A 16073-nucleotide genomic window follows, 5' to 3' on the forward strand; every position below is an offset into this window, starting at 1 on the left:
CATTCAGATTTTCCGGTTCATCAAACTCCCACATAGTTTAGGTCAGTTGAAATTTTCATTCAAATTGGATGAGGATAAATAAAAAATGAAAACTTTTCAAGGCGACAAGAATTAATAAAGAATACTTTAACAAGTCTCCCTCCTCAAAAATTGTTGGTTTTGCTGGGTGGAAACCTTAATTCCAATTTTAACAGGATCTGGCAATTAATAAAGGCGCTAGCATGGCAGAAAAAAAGATGAAGAATGACTTAATGATCGAATAGACTTAAGAACGGAACAGCAACTATTACATACCACAACGTCGTTACTTAGCGTGTAACTAAACTATTCATCTAAGAGCTCAACAAACCACATTGTTTTGAAATTTATTACTGGAGATCAAGAAATTAAAAGTGAAACATACAAATGCTCAACATTTGTTAGCATATTACCCTCTGATTTCTGGTCAATTCCATTAGCTTGTGTACTTTCCTCTCCGATAACGTGTTTTTCTCCATGATTATTCATTTGAAGAGCTATTTCGTCTGCAATTGTAAAATGTAATTATAAATTAAAGGTTAAAAGCAACTAATCAATATCATAACTAAGATTTATTGATATGGAATTCTAAAATAATATAAGTTTTAGATGTTTCGAAGAGTGGATATCATTAAAACTTGAAGATGATCTGAAAAGAAGTTTAGTTACTATTTAGTCTAAAACAAGGGGTATTTATACAAACCCCACAATTGAAAAACAAATGGTCCATGATTTCAGATTTTTTGGATTATCGAGTCATCGCATTAAACGGTATTCATTTTACCACTTCAGATACACGGCTTGAAAATGTATGTCTCATCGGAGATGCTCAAGACCACAATTTTGAAAACCAAATCTTATAGAAACGTTATAGAGGTGATGTTATTAAAACGGATCAAAAGTATTACCAAATTCTGAACAAGAAATCAAAGCTACACATGAGGGAGATACATCCCTTGTTGCAAATGATTTCTTTAGTTTGCAAATTGCAATAAAACAATACCCTTATATTTATTTTTAACCACGGCTTTTATGAGTGGAAACTGCATTGAAAGTTGAGGAGTATTTGATAAAATGAGACAAGAATGTATATGTATATGGATTTCCGTGTTATTAAAAAACTCTTCCGTGACTTCGGTAAGTGGAAATTTTCGTTCAATTTGATAAGTATATAAAAACAGAATGACAATCGGATGGACACCGGACGGACAGAAAACATTTTACCAACCACACTGTCGTTGCTTGGGATTTAACTATATCATTAATCAATTAATTCAACATACCACCTTATTTCATCTTGCAATATATAATCAATTTCAAATATACAGACTAGATTGAAAGCAAAGAAATGAAAGTAAAACAATTTAAGGCTCAACATTTGTAAAAATATTTACCTTCTGATTTCTGTATAATATCATTAGCTTGAGTACTTTCTTTCCCTATAATGTATTTAACTCCCTGATTGTTTATTTGAGGAGCTAATTCTTCTGTAATTGTGAAATTAAAATTGTTTATAACAACTTATCAATGATATAACTGATTTATTTTTCTTATATGGACTTCTAAAAAGACCCATGGGTCAGATGTTTCGATGTATGGAAATCATCATTTAAACTTGAAGAGGATTTAAAAAATAGTTCAGTTGCAATTTTGGCGAACAAAAGGGATATTTACTCATACCCAATAATCGTAAAACATTACCCCACATTTCAAACATAACATCCAATGGATTTAGTGTAAAGACGTCATTAACAGCTTATTAAACGGTTTAGGAAAAAGAATGATTTCTTTAGCAAACGTTCTTCTTATAAAAATTTACATTCCTTACCAGGATAAAATTAATAAACATGTTGTAAAAATGTAAATGTGTAACAAAAGTGGATCTTATATTCATTATTCATTTATTGCTTCATAAGCCTCAATCGCAATTTATGGCCAAAATAAAACAGACCATTCGAGCTTTGCTTTATTAAAAAAGCTTAGTGACAACTACGATTATCTTTGTGATACAGTTTCCTTTGAATATTATTAAATCTGTTTTTTAGCACTTGTGTAGGTTTGAAGTTACTTGGGATTCTTGTGAAGGAAAGTGGAAAATCAAAACGACCAACTTTGTTTTTGGCTGTCAAATTCGATTATCTTATTGATATTATCTGTTGAATATTGCAGTTATCACATATATATGATAAGCAAACACATACTCAAGGATATTGACTTAATACGTGTACCCTTTCGTACTTGAGTAATTTTAGGAAACAGAAGTTTAAAATATATAAATCTATTAAGATGATACAAATTAAGATCACAAACAAAAGCTGGTTAAAACATGAACCCCCAAAGGAAAGAGACCAATTGTGTCGACAGCGTAAGCGTCCAATGATATGCATGCAACATCCGCCACGCGATACACTCTTAAGTTGAAATGTCAGAATCGAAGTAATTACAGATGATACGACTGTTGGTATTGAGAATGTCTCAATATTGAGTACATTGGTACATAAATAACCCATTATCAGTATTTGCCTTTTAGACGATTTCACATTGTTAAGTAGCTCAGTTATGACATAATGGTTCCTTGTACTTTTCTTACTTAAATGTTGACATTGTGAAATTATCAAGTAAATGACGTCTGAGGTGCAGTGATTGGTATTGTAGTCAATGGTTGAAGATTATAGTAGATCATCTATGTTACTTGGTGTTCGTATAATCCTTAAATGAAAGCCGGCATTTAAGGGGTCGGTATTCCGTTTTCAATGTACTTTCTGAAGATAATGTTGACTTAAGTAACTGTCCAATGGGTTGATTCAGTATGTTCTGATGGCTTAATGTCATACACCGGCGAAAGCTACGTGTCAAAACATATTCTCAGTGCTTGAATTCAGGAATTTGAGAACGCCGACACTACAAAGAATCTATAAAAGGCTGTCCTGTAACGCCAATTTAGAAAAAAAAGATATTTCGGGTACACATTACATTTCAATCAGCTACTTAAAGCATAAAATGGGATGACAATGTATTATTATATTCACTGCAATACATGCTCCTATAAAAGCACTCTTGGTGAATCGTAAAGAGTGTAAATATGTCCTTTCTTTGTTTTTTAGTTTGTACTCTCAACATACCTGAATATGTTTCTGTTTTGTGTGTAAGGACAATTATCGTTTGTATTTCTTAAATGAATTTAGATTTCGAAGATATTATCAAACCTGTTGCAGTCATTTTATGTATCTTTATGCTTACAAAATACAACTATGGAGGTTGTACATCTGGCCGAATCTGTTTGTGTTTTCATCATATATTCATGATGGATTTAAGAAAATATTTACCTTCTGATTCTTGTACAATTTTGTTAGTCTGATCATTTTCCATTCCGATAACGTGCTTCTCGACCTGAGTATGAATTTCTGGACCCGTCGCAACTGTAACAGTTAAATTGTAATTATAAATGAACTATTCATAGTAACTCATCAATATTAAGATCGCTACTTTTGGATAGCTTTGGTCTTTTTAAATTTTCAGACACGTTTTTTGTCATAGATGTTGTATTTGAGCCACAAAGTCAAATACATTGATTTCATCTTGTTTCGAGAAAACATGAATTGACATATTACAAGTCTGTCATTTCTTAACTTAGAACAGTCCCAAATTTTTCATTAAAATACAGAACTTTACTTCTCTGAGTTATCATAATACTTAATTAAACTTCTGTAAATCACAAAAAGACTTGTTTATGTCTCAGATCTAGGTTCCAGAGGTGTCTGATCACAAAATAACCGACCTATAAATATAATTCTATTTATTTATTTATGATCACCATACATTGTAACTTTGATACTATTTTTTTAAAGATGAATTAAATTATTTCGTTTTATCTCCTGGTTGAGTTTTGTGACAGAATTACTCTGAATTTCAGGCTTTAAATATGAATACTGGTTAATAAGAAAGGAAGAAGTGATTTTTTTTGTATATTGTTCTAGTATGTTAAACTATATTTGCAGTTGGGAACTATTTGCAAATTAAAGTAATTTTCGAATGCACATAAAAACCCAATACCAACTATACTTGGAAGCTATTTGCAAAGTAATGTCAGAATCAAGGTGAGAACCAAATATCACCTATTCCTCGAAACTACAGGAACGTACTGTCAGAATCACTATAAGAACCAAAGATAAACAATATTTAATATGGTCTTTTACAAGTTAGAGGTTTCGCTAGCTATAAAACCAGGTTTAATCCACCATCTTCTACATAAGGAAATGCCTGTACCAAGCCAGGAATATGACAGTTGTTTTCCATTTGTTTTATGTGTTTGAGCTTTTGATTTTGCCATTTGATAAAGGACTTTCCGTTTTGAATTTCCTTGGAGTTCGGTATGTTTGTTATTTTACTTTTTACAACACTCGAAGATATTTTGAAAAAAAAAGAAATGTTATAAAATCTATTAAGAGATGTTTTTAATTATTTTCTTGCTCTCTGTTGTGAATTTTGCTTCATAAATATACTGCAATATCTTCATTGATTTAAGAATAATAAGCGGAAGAGAATTGCTTATTTCGGAAGTCATATTAGCACATGTGAGTTGTGTGAAATGCTCTTGCATGTCCCACATCTGTAACCTCATTCGACAACTGACCATTACGACAACTTGAAACATTTCTATCATTTGGGATTTGTTGTTCATCTTTATGCCAGTCAGTAGCAGTTTCTAAAGTCTGTTATGGATAAAAGGATATGTATTTTAAGTTCACTAATACAATAACAAAAAACAAAACAGAAATAATACATATACGTTAGTCGAAATCAACTGTGACAGTTGGGAATTGGGTTTATAGGGTTTACATGTATAATATGGTGTTTCGCTGTTTTACAAACTCATCATCAATCACCATGATTAAAATTATTTACATCAGGTAATTGGTTTACAAATCAAACATAAACTTAATCCTAACAAGCTTCCAGGAAATGATACATTTTGATTTATTTTTACCCTAATTATGACTTGATAACTATTAAATATTTTTCGCAAATGTTTCTAAGAATAGAAATGGGAACAATCTAATGCCTGACAGTTTTAAACATATATCCGATTTTAGGATTGGAGAATTGCTACATTTTGAATTATGCTTGATAAATCTTCTAAATTCAATCTACCATATGGAAATAAACGTTTATAAAACCCTCTAAAGATTACTTATCTGACGGAAAAAATGATCAATCAAATTTTTCATATTTTATAAGCGTAGCATGTATGAGTAAAATGATATGCAGAATATATATAAAAGAGACAATTACCCAACAACTTAAAAAACTCAAACATGTATTAAAGAATATGTAGTCACAGTTGGAAAAAAGTGGAAAATATCCTGATACTTCTCGTTTGTATTTAAGATATGATAGGTAACACTGTTTGCTTGTGAGCGTTTTATTTTGAAAAAAATACATATTTCATTATGTAGTGTTGTTAAGTAGGATTTGCCAAACGCAGTTATCATTGTTGAAAGGCAAATCAATATTTTTTAAAGTACACCAGCAAATCTGCTTATTAGCCATTGTCAAAATTGATTCATTGGGTCTTACAGATATGACAACTGTCTTATACTCAAGGTCTACGTTGAACCTCAAATCAAATATATCATAAAATAATAAAAGATTGGCTCATGCAGATTTGATAAAATGTTAGGCCGAAGGCAATTTTCATTTACAATGTCACAACGATGCATGAAAGTCCTTTTGTAGAATATATAGATTGGTTAATTGTTGCTTGCTGAATATCCAATGGTAAATATTTTATGCATATTAAGGACGAAAACATATTAATGATCAATACAATAGGTAGGTTATACACAAGAAGGTAGGAAATTTGAACCGTCACTGGTTACTGAAGGTATGTTTGATATTTCCAGAATTTCCAGTTCCAACTGGGCGAAGCTGCTGATTTATTTATCCAGCAGTACGGAGACTCTACTTTAACTAGAGGTTTGAATAAGTCTATGGATAACCGCTATTCCTAGACTAGTTGGGTAATATACTATATAAATAACACATAGCTGAGAGGATGATAGAGCAAATTGTTACCCCGAGAAAATATTGTCAACTGAGGCAAAGCCAAGGTTGACAATTTCTTTTCGAGAGGTAACAAACTGCTTTATTACCCTCTCAGATATGTTTTATTTAATTTATTATACAGAATGTTCTGTTATAACTGTCTATTAAATTTTAAATTCAAAGCAATAAACTATGACGTCTTGTACATAACAACCATCCGTATTTAATAAAGCGCACAAGTAATCAAGCGTCTCCGTGAAGGGTAACAGAATATTTGCCATGGGATAGAGTAATTGATCTCCCTCGTATTAACCAATTAAAATCTGGCATTTTGATATAAAGTATACTAAAATGTATTAGTCTTTCTGAGGGACATGTCGACACGAGGATGAATGTTTAGTAAGGTATTGTCCTCGGAATAGTAATGCAGTCGAACAGTTTATTTCATCTGGTGATTCGGGATGAGATGCTCTGAGTATACTCCTTTATGTACTCAAAATTAGAAATTAGAGTAGAGAATACAGCGTACACGAAACTATGCCAAAACAACAGTACACAAAACACAACATAGCAAACTAAAAGACTGAGCAACACGAACACTACCAAAAAAAGCAAAAACCAGGGGTGATATCAGGTACTCCGGAAGGGAAGGCAGATTCTGCTACACAAAAGTCGACCATTTCAACTTTGTAGACCCTTGCAAGGCTGTTAGATGTTGAAACATATAGGTTTAGCCTCTTCGCGTTTGTGAAGATCTAACGTCATATCATCAGCAATAAGTTGAGCATTAACCACTCAATTATAAAACATTTGCCATATTCACAGGAAAACAAACGCTGTATCCGCTTTCCCACCATGTTAAAGGATTACATTGTAACTGTTTTGTATAATATAGTATCACTTTGTATTTTGTAAATTAGCATAATTAGGACTGATTCTCAGTTGTTTCGTTGTTTTTTGCAGCACCAATACAGACAAATAATATTATAAACTAAGACATACATTGTTAGCTTTGAATTTACCTTTTAAACTTTGTAGATCTTCTCTAGACTGAGAGATGTTGGAACATAACGGTGTAGCCTCTTCTTGCCTGTGAAGAACTGGTTTCATATCTGCAATAAATTGAGAATAAACAACTAATTTTGTACGACATGTGTTATATTTGCAGAAAATAACCCAAAGATTGTTTTCGCTTTTCCACCTTGATAACAATAGCTGTTTTATATAATTTGATACTGTAACGCTTCGTATTAAACAATGCCACCCATATTTGAAAATTGGCATTTTAACACTTACACAGATAGCTAGTATTTTTTTAATTACCTTTTATCATATTTATGCCTTGTCCTAACAAAATTCTAAAATCTATTGGTAAATATTAACGTAACGAATATCATCACTTCCACAACGCCATAGCGTTGATATACAAAGAAAGATTTGATTATTTAGCAGATCGTTTGTTTCTTTTTTCCAACGAAGCTAGTTAAATTACTCTATGTGTAGCAGTGAAGAAATTAAGTATTATCAAGAAAACGTCAAACATTGTTTCCTGCATTTCAACTGTTTTGATAATAGAGTTTAGGACGGCATAAGTTTATGTAATGTTTTTTTTTTAGAAAAATCCCCGAAACGGCCAAATGTGAAACACTTCAAGAGAGAAAAACAACGGCCTGATTTACAATGTATTCAAAAATAATAACCGAAAAACAAATATAGTCGATAGCAACCAACGACAACCACTAGATAACAGGTTTTGTGTAAGTACAAAACTAATGTGGTGGGGATAAACATGTTAGTAAATGCTCAATCATGTGCTTTTGCCTAAGTCAAGAACATTGTAAGATGTTGTCTTTTATTTGTGCTATTTCTTATTAGATTTATTCACAACATTTTTTTAAGACACCCGTAGACCTACAGCTTGCAACTGTATACAAAAACTATATTTCAGAAGAGGCTGTATGTATATCTCTATACGCCTTCTGATCCTTTTGTCGTTGTGATTCTGTCTGGTTGATATACACCCACGTTTCTATTTAAGTTAATTACCATCGTAAGTTTTCCGTTGAACTTTTAAGTGACGTCCATTGTACATGTTTTGAAAATATCAGATAATTCGAGGAAAAAAACCCGAATTGCTTAATTTTTATAAAACCATATTTTATATCATGAACGATGTAGTTAATAGCAAAGAAGCAATATAATATATTATGTTAACAGGACGAAAGAAACCGATTTTCATTTGATTAAAACAAATCAACATATTGACCGTTTTTTTAATGTTTGGATTGAAATGTTAAGATTTGAGCAGTCCTGAAGGTAAATGCTAAACACCGCTTCGTATGCATATAATTCATAAAGTGTAATTGTCATATACTTGTTTCAATCACATTTGTTGTCACTTGAATCTTTAAATGTGGAAAACTAAAGATGAGTAAATGGTGTTTTGCTTCTTTCTCAATTTCGAAGTGCATAAAACAATTAACTCGAAAGGATGTTCATGAATTGGAGATGCATTTTCTTTTTTCACAAATTAAATATAAAAATTATGATAATGATATTTCTTACTGTGCTTGGTCCTTGATTTCTTGCACACAACAATCACTGCAACCACAGTTATAAAAACTATCACAAGTAGACAAATTCCTATCAACGGTCCTGGAAAACAAAAAACATATTCACAGAATACCGTGTATGCAGGTTTTAGATAAGTATGGACTAGCAACTTTATCAAACTTTATTATGATGGAAACGCATCAAATCAAACAAATAACATAAATTAAAAAGTAAAACAAGATGACACAACATATTTTAATAAAGAAATAATGGATTTCTTATGTCCGATATTACTTTCAAAGCAGAACAGGTAAAACCAATGCTGTAAAAGATTATGTGATACTGATATTAGTTTTATAACGGAAGGATTAAGAGTACCTACATTAGAAACGATAATTTAATTGCACAATTTGTCCATGTGAATTGTAGTTTAGAAGACTACACTAAGAACACTTTCGAAAAGGAAAGATTCTCATTTATTAAAGAAGATGTGGTATGATTGCCAAAAGTCATAGTGAGGCCTTCAACAAGGAACAAAAATTCTCATCTCACTGCAAGTTTAAGATGGCCATTAACGCCGGTTTGAGCAGAATTCATTGCAAACTGACGATCACTACACAAATGTGAATTGAAGATGTAACCCATGGAGTAATATCAATAAAATGAATCTGGTAAAGAAATCAAACATTGACTGTTATAATTTAGCCCGACAATCACAATGAAGCGTGCAAAAACAATACGAGCATTAAGACAACCACGGGGAACATCGATATATATATGTGTTAGATAACTAGGAAGGAAATAAAGTATGTATAGGAAAATAATCAGGGTAGACTTTGTAAGTTGTAACACCATTAGCTCGGGCCCGGTTAAAAAAAACATACCGGAAAGTAGTACATATTTAAAACAAATAGTTCCTACGCATAGATGTAGATATCAAACTATAAGAATATGTATTGGTCGTTTATCAATAAAAGTAACATTATAATGGAAAGCTGGAATACTTTACTTTTTTTTAATTTCAAGGGCTAAATACTGACTCTGATCATATCTTATCATTTAATATGAAATTATCGTTTACTATCCGTCGTTTGTAATATATATATAATGTTTTCATGATAACGGATACAATGCCACGACGAATGAGTTCTGAAAATGATGCCATTATGAAACAAACCATAAAGGTTACCAGTTCGAATGTTAATGTCGTAGCATAAATGAGTATTGCTAACATCAATGAAAGAGAGATTCTAGAAAACAAAAAGGGAAAAACATTACTTTAAAAAATAAGGAGGTGAGGTGTGAAATGCAAATGAGATATCTATCCACAAAAAACTAAGGAACAATGACAACTACATGTTATCGTATGACATTCATCAATGTGCAAACTACATACTGTAAAGTTAGCGATACAATATGCCGGAATATAACAAAATATGAAACAAAAGAAAATCACTGTCTGAATTAAACTAATGATAATATTGAATTAAATGCAATCACTATGGTAATAAGTTATGATCAACAGCAACTTGACTACAGGTTCCTTAACAATTCGTTTAAACACTCAATCATAACACTTATCTGGGACAATGTGTAACAGTACAACATTATATCACATAATAAAAACAATTGACAAGAGTGCGACTAAACTGACTGGTACTGAACATAAAACACATTTAACAAAATGACAAAAGACACATATAGCCAATTTAAGAGAACTCGGGGTTACTCAAAAAAAGTTTTAGTCCTATCTTAACTAATAAATTGACCATGTTTTCTTTGATGAAAATACGAATAAGAAAATCTCCATTGGTAAGGCGTTATCAATAGTTTCAGAAAAGCACACCTCTGTGAAATGCAAAATATATGTATCGACATAATGCCAAGTCATATGTGTTTATGAATGTATATCAACATCAGTTTATAAATTAGTACGTATCAAATGATTGATAAAAAAAAAGAAACTAATACAATGTGAAATTGATCATTTTAAATAAATCTGTTCTTATGGACAATAGGTTAACATCAATCATATCATAATCAAAGAGCTGTATAAACAACATATTTGTTATAATAAGGATGCTTTGTCCGTTTGTAGCAAAAAAAGGCAGCTACAAAATAAGTTATTTGACAACGTAGTAGTAGTAGTAGTAGTAGTAGTAGTAGTAGTAGTAGTAGTAGTAGTAGTAATCGAAAGCAATTTTGAAAAGAATATACAGCAACAATTCATGATTAAGATCATTTAAAAGTTTGTTGCAATTATGAATGTTAAATATTTGATAACGGATGAATATGGACAATTGGTGGTGACAGAGACTTTCGTTTCTGTATGAAATGACTAAGATTTAACACAAGCAGCCACACTATTTTCGAAAATCCTCATCAAAGTTTGAAACGTTTGTAAAAAAGAAAGATAACACTTAAGTTATTTAATGCTTCCGAAGAAGCGATTTTCTGGAATAACCTTCATATGGAAAGCTCAATGCCGAATATTTGAAAGTCAAGGATGTATAAGATCCGAAACAGTACAAAAAATCTGTATGACCAAATAAGGACCTAAAAATAATAGCCAAATCCATGAAAGTTTAACTTTGCCTGAGAGAGATGAAACCTCAGTTTTTTAAAATATTTTCTAAATCTATAAATGGACAATATTAGAATAGTTTGTTATAAAGCATGTCAGTACTAGGCTTATGAAGAGTTTAGTTGAAATACTGCGTTGCAGCACATTTTACTTACAGCTGACAAACATGAAAAAAAGGACAAGAAAATGTTTATCAAAGATGTATTTTTTTTTCGTCTAAATTTGCCTAAACTATTCAAAGGTGGACTAGTTTAGTATGTTTGACAGCACAGTTCCTGATCACAGCTAGATCGCAGATGCTTTAGACAACCAACCGGCAAACTTCGTTTTTATGCTAGACAGACATGATTATGGGAGTTTTTAACGACCTTGAATGGCTATACATCCCTAGACAGACAAACCAATCAGGAAACGTAGAATTAAGGTAACATGAATCATATTTACCCAAATGGCTTTGTCATGTAATCAGGTACAAAATTAGTTATACAATCATGTGAAATAAAAGATAATTTACAATCATAAAACATGACGTATATCAAACAATCGAAAAACAACAATATGAACCTAAATTTAAATCACTCTGGTGTACATTTAGGCTTCAGAAATGTGAGTTAAGAATTGCATCTTTGAATTGCAGATACTAGGAAACATTTTACTATTATGTGACGAAACGATGATGACAGAAAAGTAAAGTAACTTCAATCTAGACGGAGTTCACTTTGGCTAACATAATATCAGCAAGCTTTTAAGTTCAGATCTTTAATACCGAGAAATATACAGTTTGCACGATGCAAAATGCTATCTAGGGCAGAATGGTAGTATTTAATAATAAAATAGTGATTTTGATCACAATTTACATTTGAGTACAACATGTAGAATGTGATATAAGGATAAATCTATGAGAAAAGACCCATCCCCGTTTTTCAGTTAAATAACTCTGACTTACACTTGAGAGATACAGGTTAAACCCTCAGACACTGACTATGCATACGCTTGTAAACGTTATTTACATGTATGAATCGATACTTAGGTTCATTACTGCCTCATACTTAACGTTTACATTTCATTCATCAGTTTAATGTACCGCCCATAGCGTTGATATTCTAATATGCACCATAATTCACATATGTGTAACTTTAAATTCATAAAACATTTTTGAGTCTACCTGTAAAATCTTTTCCAGCATAGTCTTTTGTCTTATTACTATTTTCAGATGAATTCTTCTTATTTGTTTTTGTTTCTTTAGAGTGAACGTCTAATAATGGAAAAAAAATTACATCAATGAATTACACCAGATGCAAATAAAACATGATCGATTTGAAACCGTAATTATCATCACAATAATATGCGACAAATTGCTCGTTCATAGGTAGTGTATACACACACAGAAATATATTGATTTTTTTTGTATTGGTAACGATACAGAAATTTGAAGGTAAATTAAGGAAGAATGCCATGTTGAACTTGAAGCAAATAACGATATTCCGAGACGTGATTGATTGCTCTCCTTTCAAGTTTAGTAACACTTTTGTCGTAGTTACTTGAAAGCACTTTGTTGTTTGTTAATATCCGTTAAAGCATGTAATTACTTTTGCTTAACACTGGTAACCTAAAATCAATAATTTATCAACCAATTAAGTATGGCATTTAAAATTTTATCGATGGTACCTAGCATTTACAAATTTGGCTTCTTAACCGTGGTTTTAGGCCTTATAGGTTACTGATATTACAAACACATATTATGTGGATTGCTTTAAATTTAACTTTTATTCAGTTTAGTAATTTCTAAATTTTTACCTTTGTTTACTGTTTAATTGTTCATTCAGGAGACAGAGCTAAGTTCATATATTCAGAAACTCTAGTAATCTTACTTGAAAACCTACGGTTAAATAAGGCGTAAATGTGTATATTTTTGACCGGAAAATTGCTTTTATTAAAAGACGACACTTTAGTATTTTTCCAACTATATTTTTGATTCTGTGTTATTTAAGTTGCTCTGATTGGTATCCCGATATCGGTATTATTATTATATATATCGTTCATATTTCAATATTTCCATACTATTTAGCCTTGTTTATGTTAAATTGAACTTGATTCGTTTTGTTCATTTGATACAAAGATGCAATATTTGAAAAACATCATGTCACCATTTTAGTTCAGAAGATAAAGATTTTACCTCCATATGTTAATTGAAATTTGAGACCGAAGAAAACCCAGAGAAGAACGGACCCTTGTTGACTCTCTTTCTTAACGAAACTTGTTTCTTACCTGTTCCATCGTAAAATAAGGTTGCATATTTTGAAAACCATGACGTTACAGTTCTGTCCACAAACATCATATCGCATGAAAAATTTACAGTTTCTCTGGTATTTTTTAGATGAAATGAACGGGAAAACTCGTTTCCAGATGGACTACATGAGCAAATTTCAGGATTGCACTCTCCTGCTTGATGTGTACATTTGCCTGTTGTAGAATTCAGCGTTAAGCTGTCTTCTGATCTATCATTGATAAGGAACTCAACATTCTTTCCATAAGGTGCTCTACAGGCAAAACATCTCACTGTGACTTTAGAAATATTAACCTCGCCTGTGATATATATATCTGTAGATCCTATAAAACCTATAAAACAGGTAAAGTGAGATATTTATAAGGAATACAGAATAAGTGATGGTACCCCAGTGATATAATCTCATTTGTCCCTTTAAACAGATACAATAATTCCTACATCTTTTTCATCACACGGAGGCAAAACATTACGATATTAAAGACAATACAATAGTCTTAGTTTATATCTATCATCAGACCACAAAGACGAAAGGACAAAGTGCATGATTACTTTTGTTTTCATATTCTAGTAAATCATTATTATTATTATTATTTACAGTGCTTATATAGCGCTTATCTTAATAAACATTTAAAAATCATCGTCCCGTTTTGTTAGAAATATACACATGTGTGTAGCGTATACGCATCACAGTTGGAAAGCTTCAAAAGAAACAAACTGCTGTCAACTGCAGAAACTTAATCGAAAAAAAACAATCGTTTTCGATATTTGATTGCCATTCTACAAAGCTATTACATAATGATTTAAAAAGAGACAAATATGTGAAGAGCATGGTAAAAAAAAACCATGTCAACGTACTGATTCTTGGTATCAATTTAGTCTTAAAAGTTATCAATTAAACACTGCAGTAAGATCTTAAACGGTTATTTCATTAATTTTTTTTATGAAATAAATATGAATTGCGAACTGCTGGAAACACTTATGATATTTTATCCTTTTCTCAGAATGTTTATGACCTTTTTACACTTAAACTGTGGCATGTGTACTGATTGATATTCTAGTCGAATAAAACATGATTTATGAATAAGTTGTAATAGGCTTTAAACTAGCTTTCAGTTACTGGAAACAATTTAAGAACGGTTCGGTGCGTCATTTGCTTTTTGGTAGTTGTTTTTGTTTGTGAGTGGTTGTTGTCTGACGAGGCACGCTCTTTATACCTGCTTTTTACAGGTTGTGCTTTTGATTTTCAAATACACCACTGACCAAGTTTGGGAATGTTGAGCGCTCATAGATATGTTTAATTACATCAACTTAATTGCTTACGTGACCAAAGCAAGGAGCTTGTAATTCAGTTGTAGTTGTTAGTTGCTGTATGCAATTTTTGTTCCATAGTTTTTAAAAAAATAAGGCCGTTTGTGTTCTAGTTTGAAATGACTTACATTTTGATTGCTATACATTATGGGGTCTGCTCTTTGATGAGGACCGCATTGTTACCTTATAGTACATTACATCTACGTCCTTCGGTCTCTGGAGGATATTTGTCTCATTGAAATCATATTCCATCTTCTTTTTAATTGCTAGTTTGGTTGAGGAATCACATATCCCATACGATATATCTGATGGAACCAAGTGTTAAAAAGAATCACGAGGAAGTGAAAAGTAAATTTAACTTTTATGACAAAACAATTCAGTAATTTGAACTTAGACAACCAAACGTATAATCAAGTTTCCCACCAACACAGAATTAAAAAAAAATGTATATACATGTTTCCTATTAGAACCAAGATAATAAGGAACATTTCAAAAACACACTTTCATTTTTTATGTCTATCAATTTGAATTTTTTTTTATATCAGCTGGTGATAAAAGTCTTCATAGAAAATACATTTGTTCCAGATTATTCAATCAAATCACTATTTCATAAATAACCTATATTCTATATAACAGATACCAAAAATGAAAATACCAAATAAAAGTTACCGTTTTATAGCAATCCTCTGTTCAGTTTTTTGTCACACTGCTCACACATTTTATATTACAAACGTAAAGATAACATAAACAAAATGGTATCAATGCATTTATCAGTAAATATATTCCATATAAATGTTTTCCCTAGAAAAATTTCGTAAGTGTGACACTTGTCTTTGAATATCAACCAATTTATGATATAACAATCAATATCTTCTTCATATAGCAGAAGTTGATGTGCCAATAACAGAATAACAACTGTGATGATTTAAATATCATAGCTACCACACAATGTTTTTGATGTCAGAAATCTGACACGTATTCATCCTCGAGATACTAAAATGACATAGAAGTTTACAACTATAGGTCACCATACGGCCTTCAAAAATGAGTAAAACCCATACCGCACAGTCAGCTATAAAAGTCCCCGAACTAAGAAATGTGAAACAATTCAAACGAAAAAATAACGGCCTGATTTATGTACAAAACAATGTACGAAAAACAAATATGATATACAGACTTAATCGACAACCACTGAGTAAAAGGCTCCTGACTTGGGACAGGCACATACAGAATGTGGCGGGGATAAACTAGTTTTTTTGGCGCAAAACCCTCCCCCAA

General features: G+C 31.5%; 1 protein-coding gene across 1 annotated transcript in view; it reads right to left on the reverse strand.

Moving 5' to 3' along the window:
- LOC127706385 (uncharacterized) overlaps positions 1-16073 on the reverse strand; it is a 46178-nt gene that overhangs the window by 13866 nt on the left and 16239 nt on the right. Inside the window, exons 4-10 of the mRNA XM_052210965.1 lie at positions 13469-13819; positions 12366-12455; positions 8629-8718; positions 7086-7175; positions 3345-3437; positions 1413-1505; positions 432-524 (exon numbers count right to left, since the gene is read on the reverse strand). Coding sequence (XP_052066925.1) covers positions 432-524; positions 1413-1505; positions 3345-3437; positions 7086-7175; positions 8629-8718; positions 12366-12455; positions 13469-13819 — 900 coding nt within the window. The remainder of the gene's footprint in view (positions 1-431; positions 525-1412; positions 1506-3344; positions 3438-7085; positions 7176-8628; positions 8719-12365; positions 12456-13468; positions 13820-16073) is intronic.

Source organism: Mytilus californianus, unplaced genomic scaffold (assembly GCF_021869535.1).
Source record: "Mytilus californianus isolate M0D057914Y unplaced genomic scaffold, xbMytCali1.0.p SCAF_6, whole genome shotgun sequence".
NCBI lineage: Eukaryota > Metazoa > Mollusca > Bivalvia > Mytilida > Mytilidae > Mytilus > Mytilus californianus.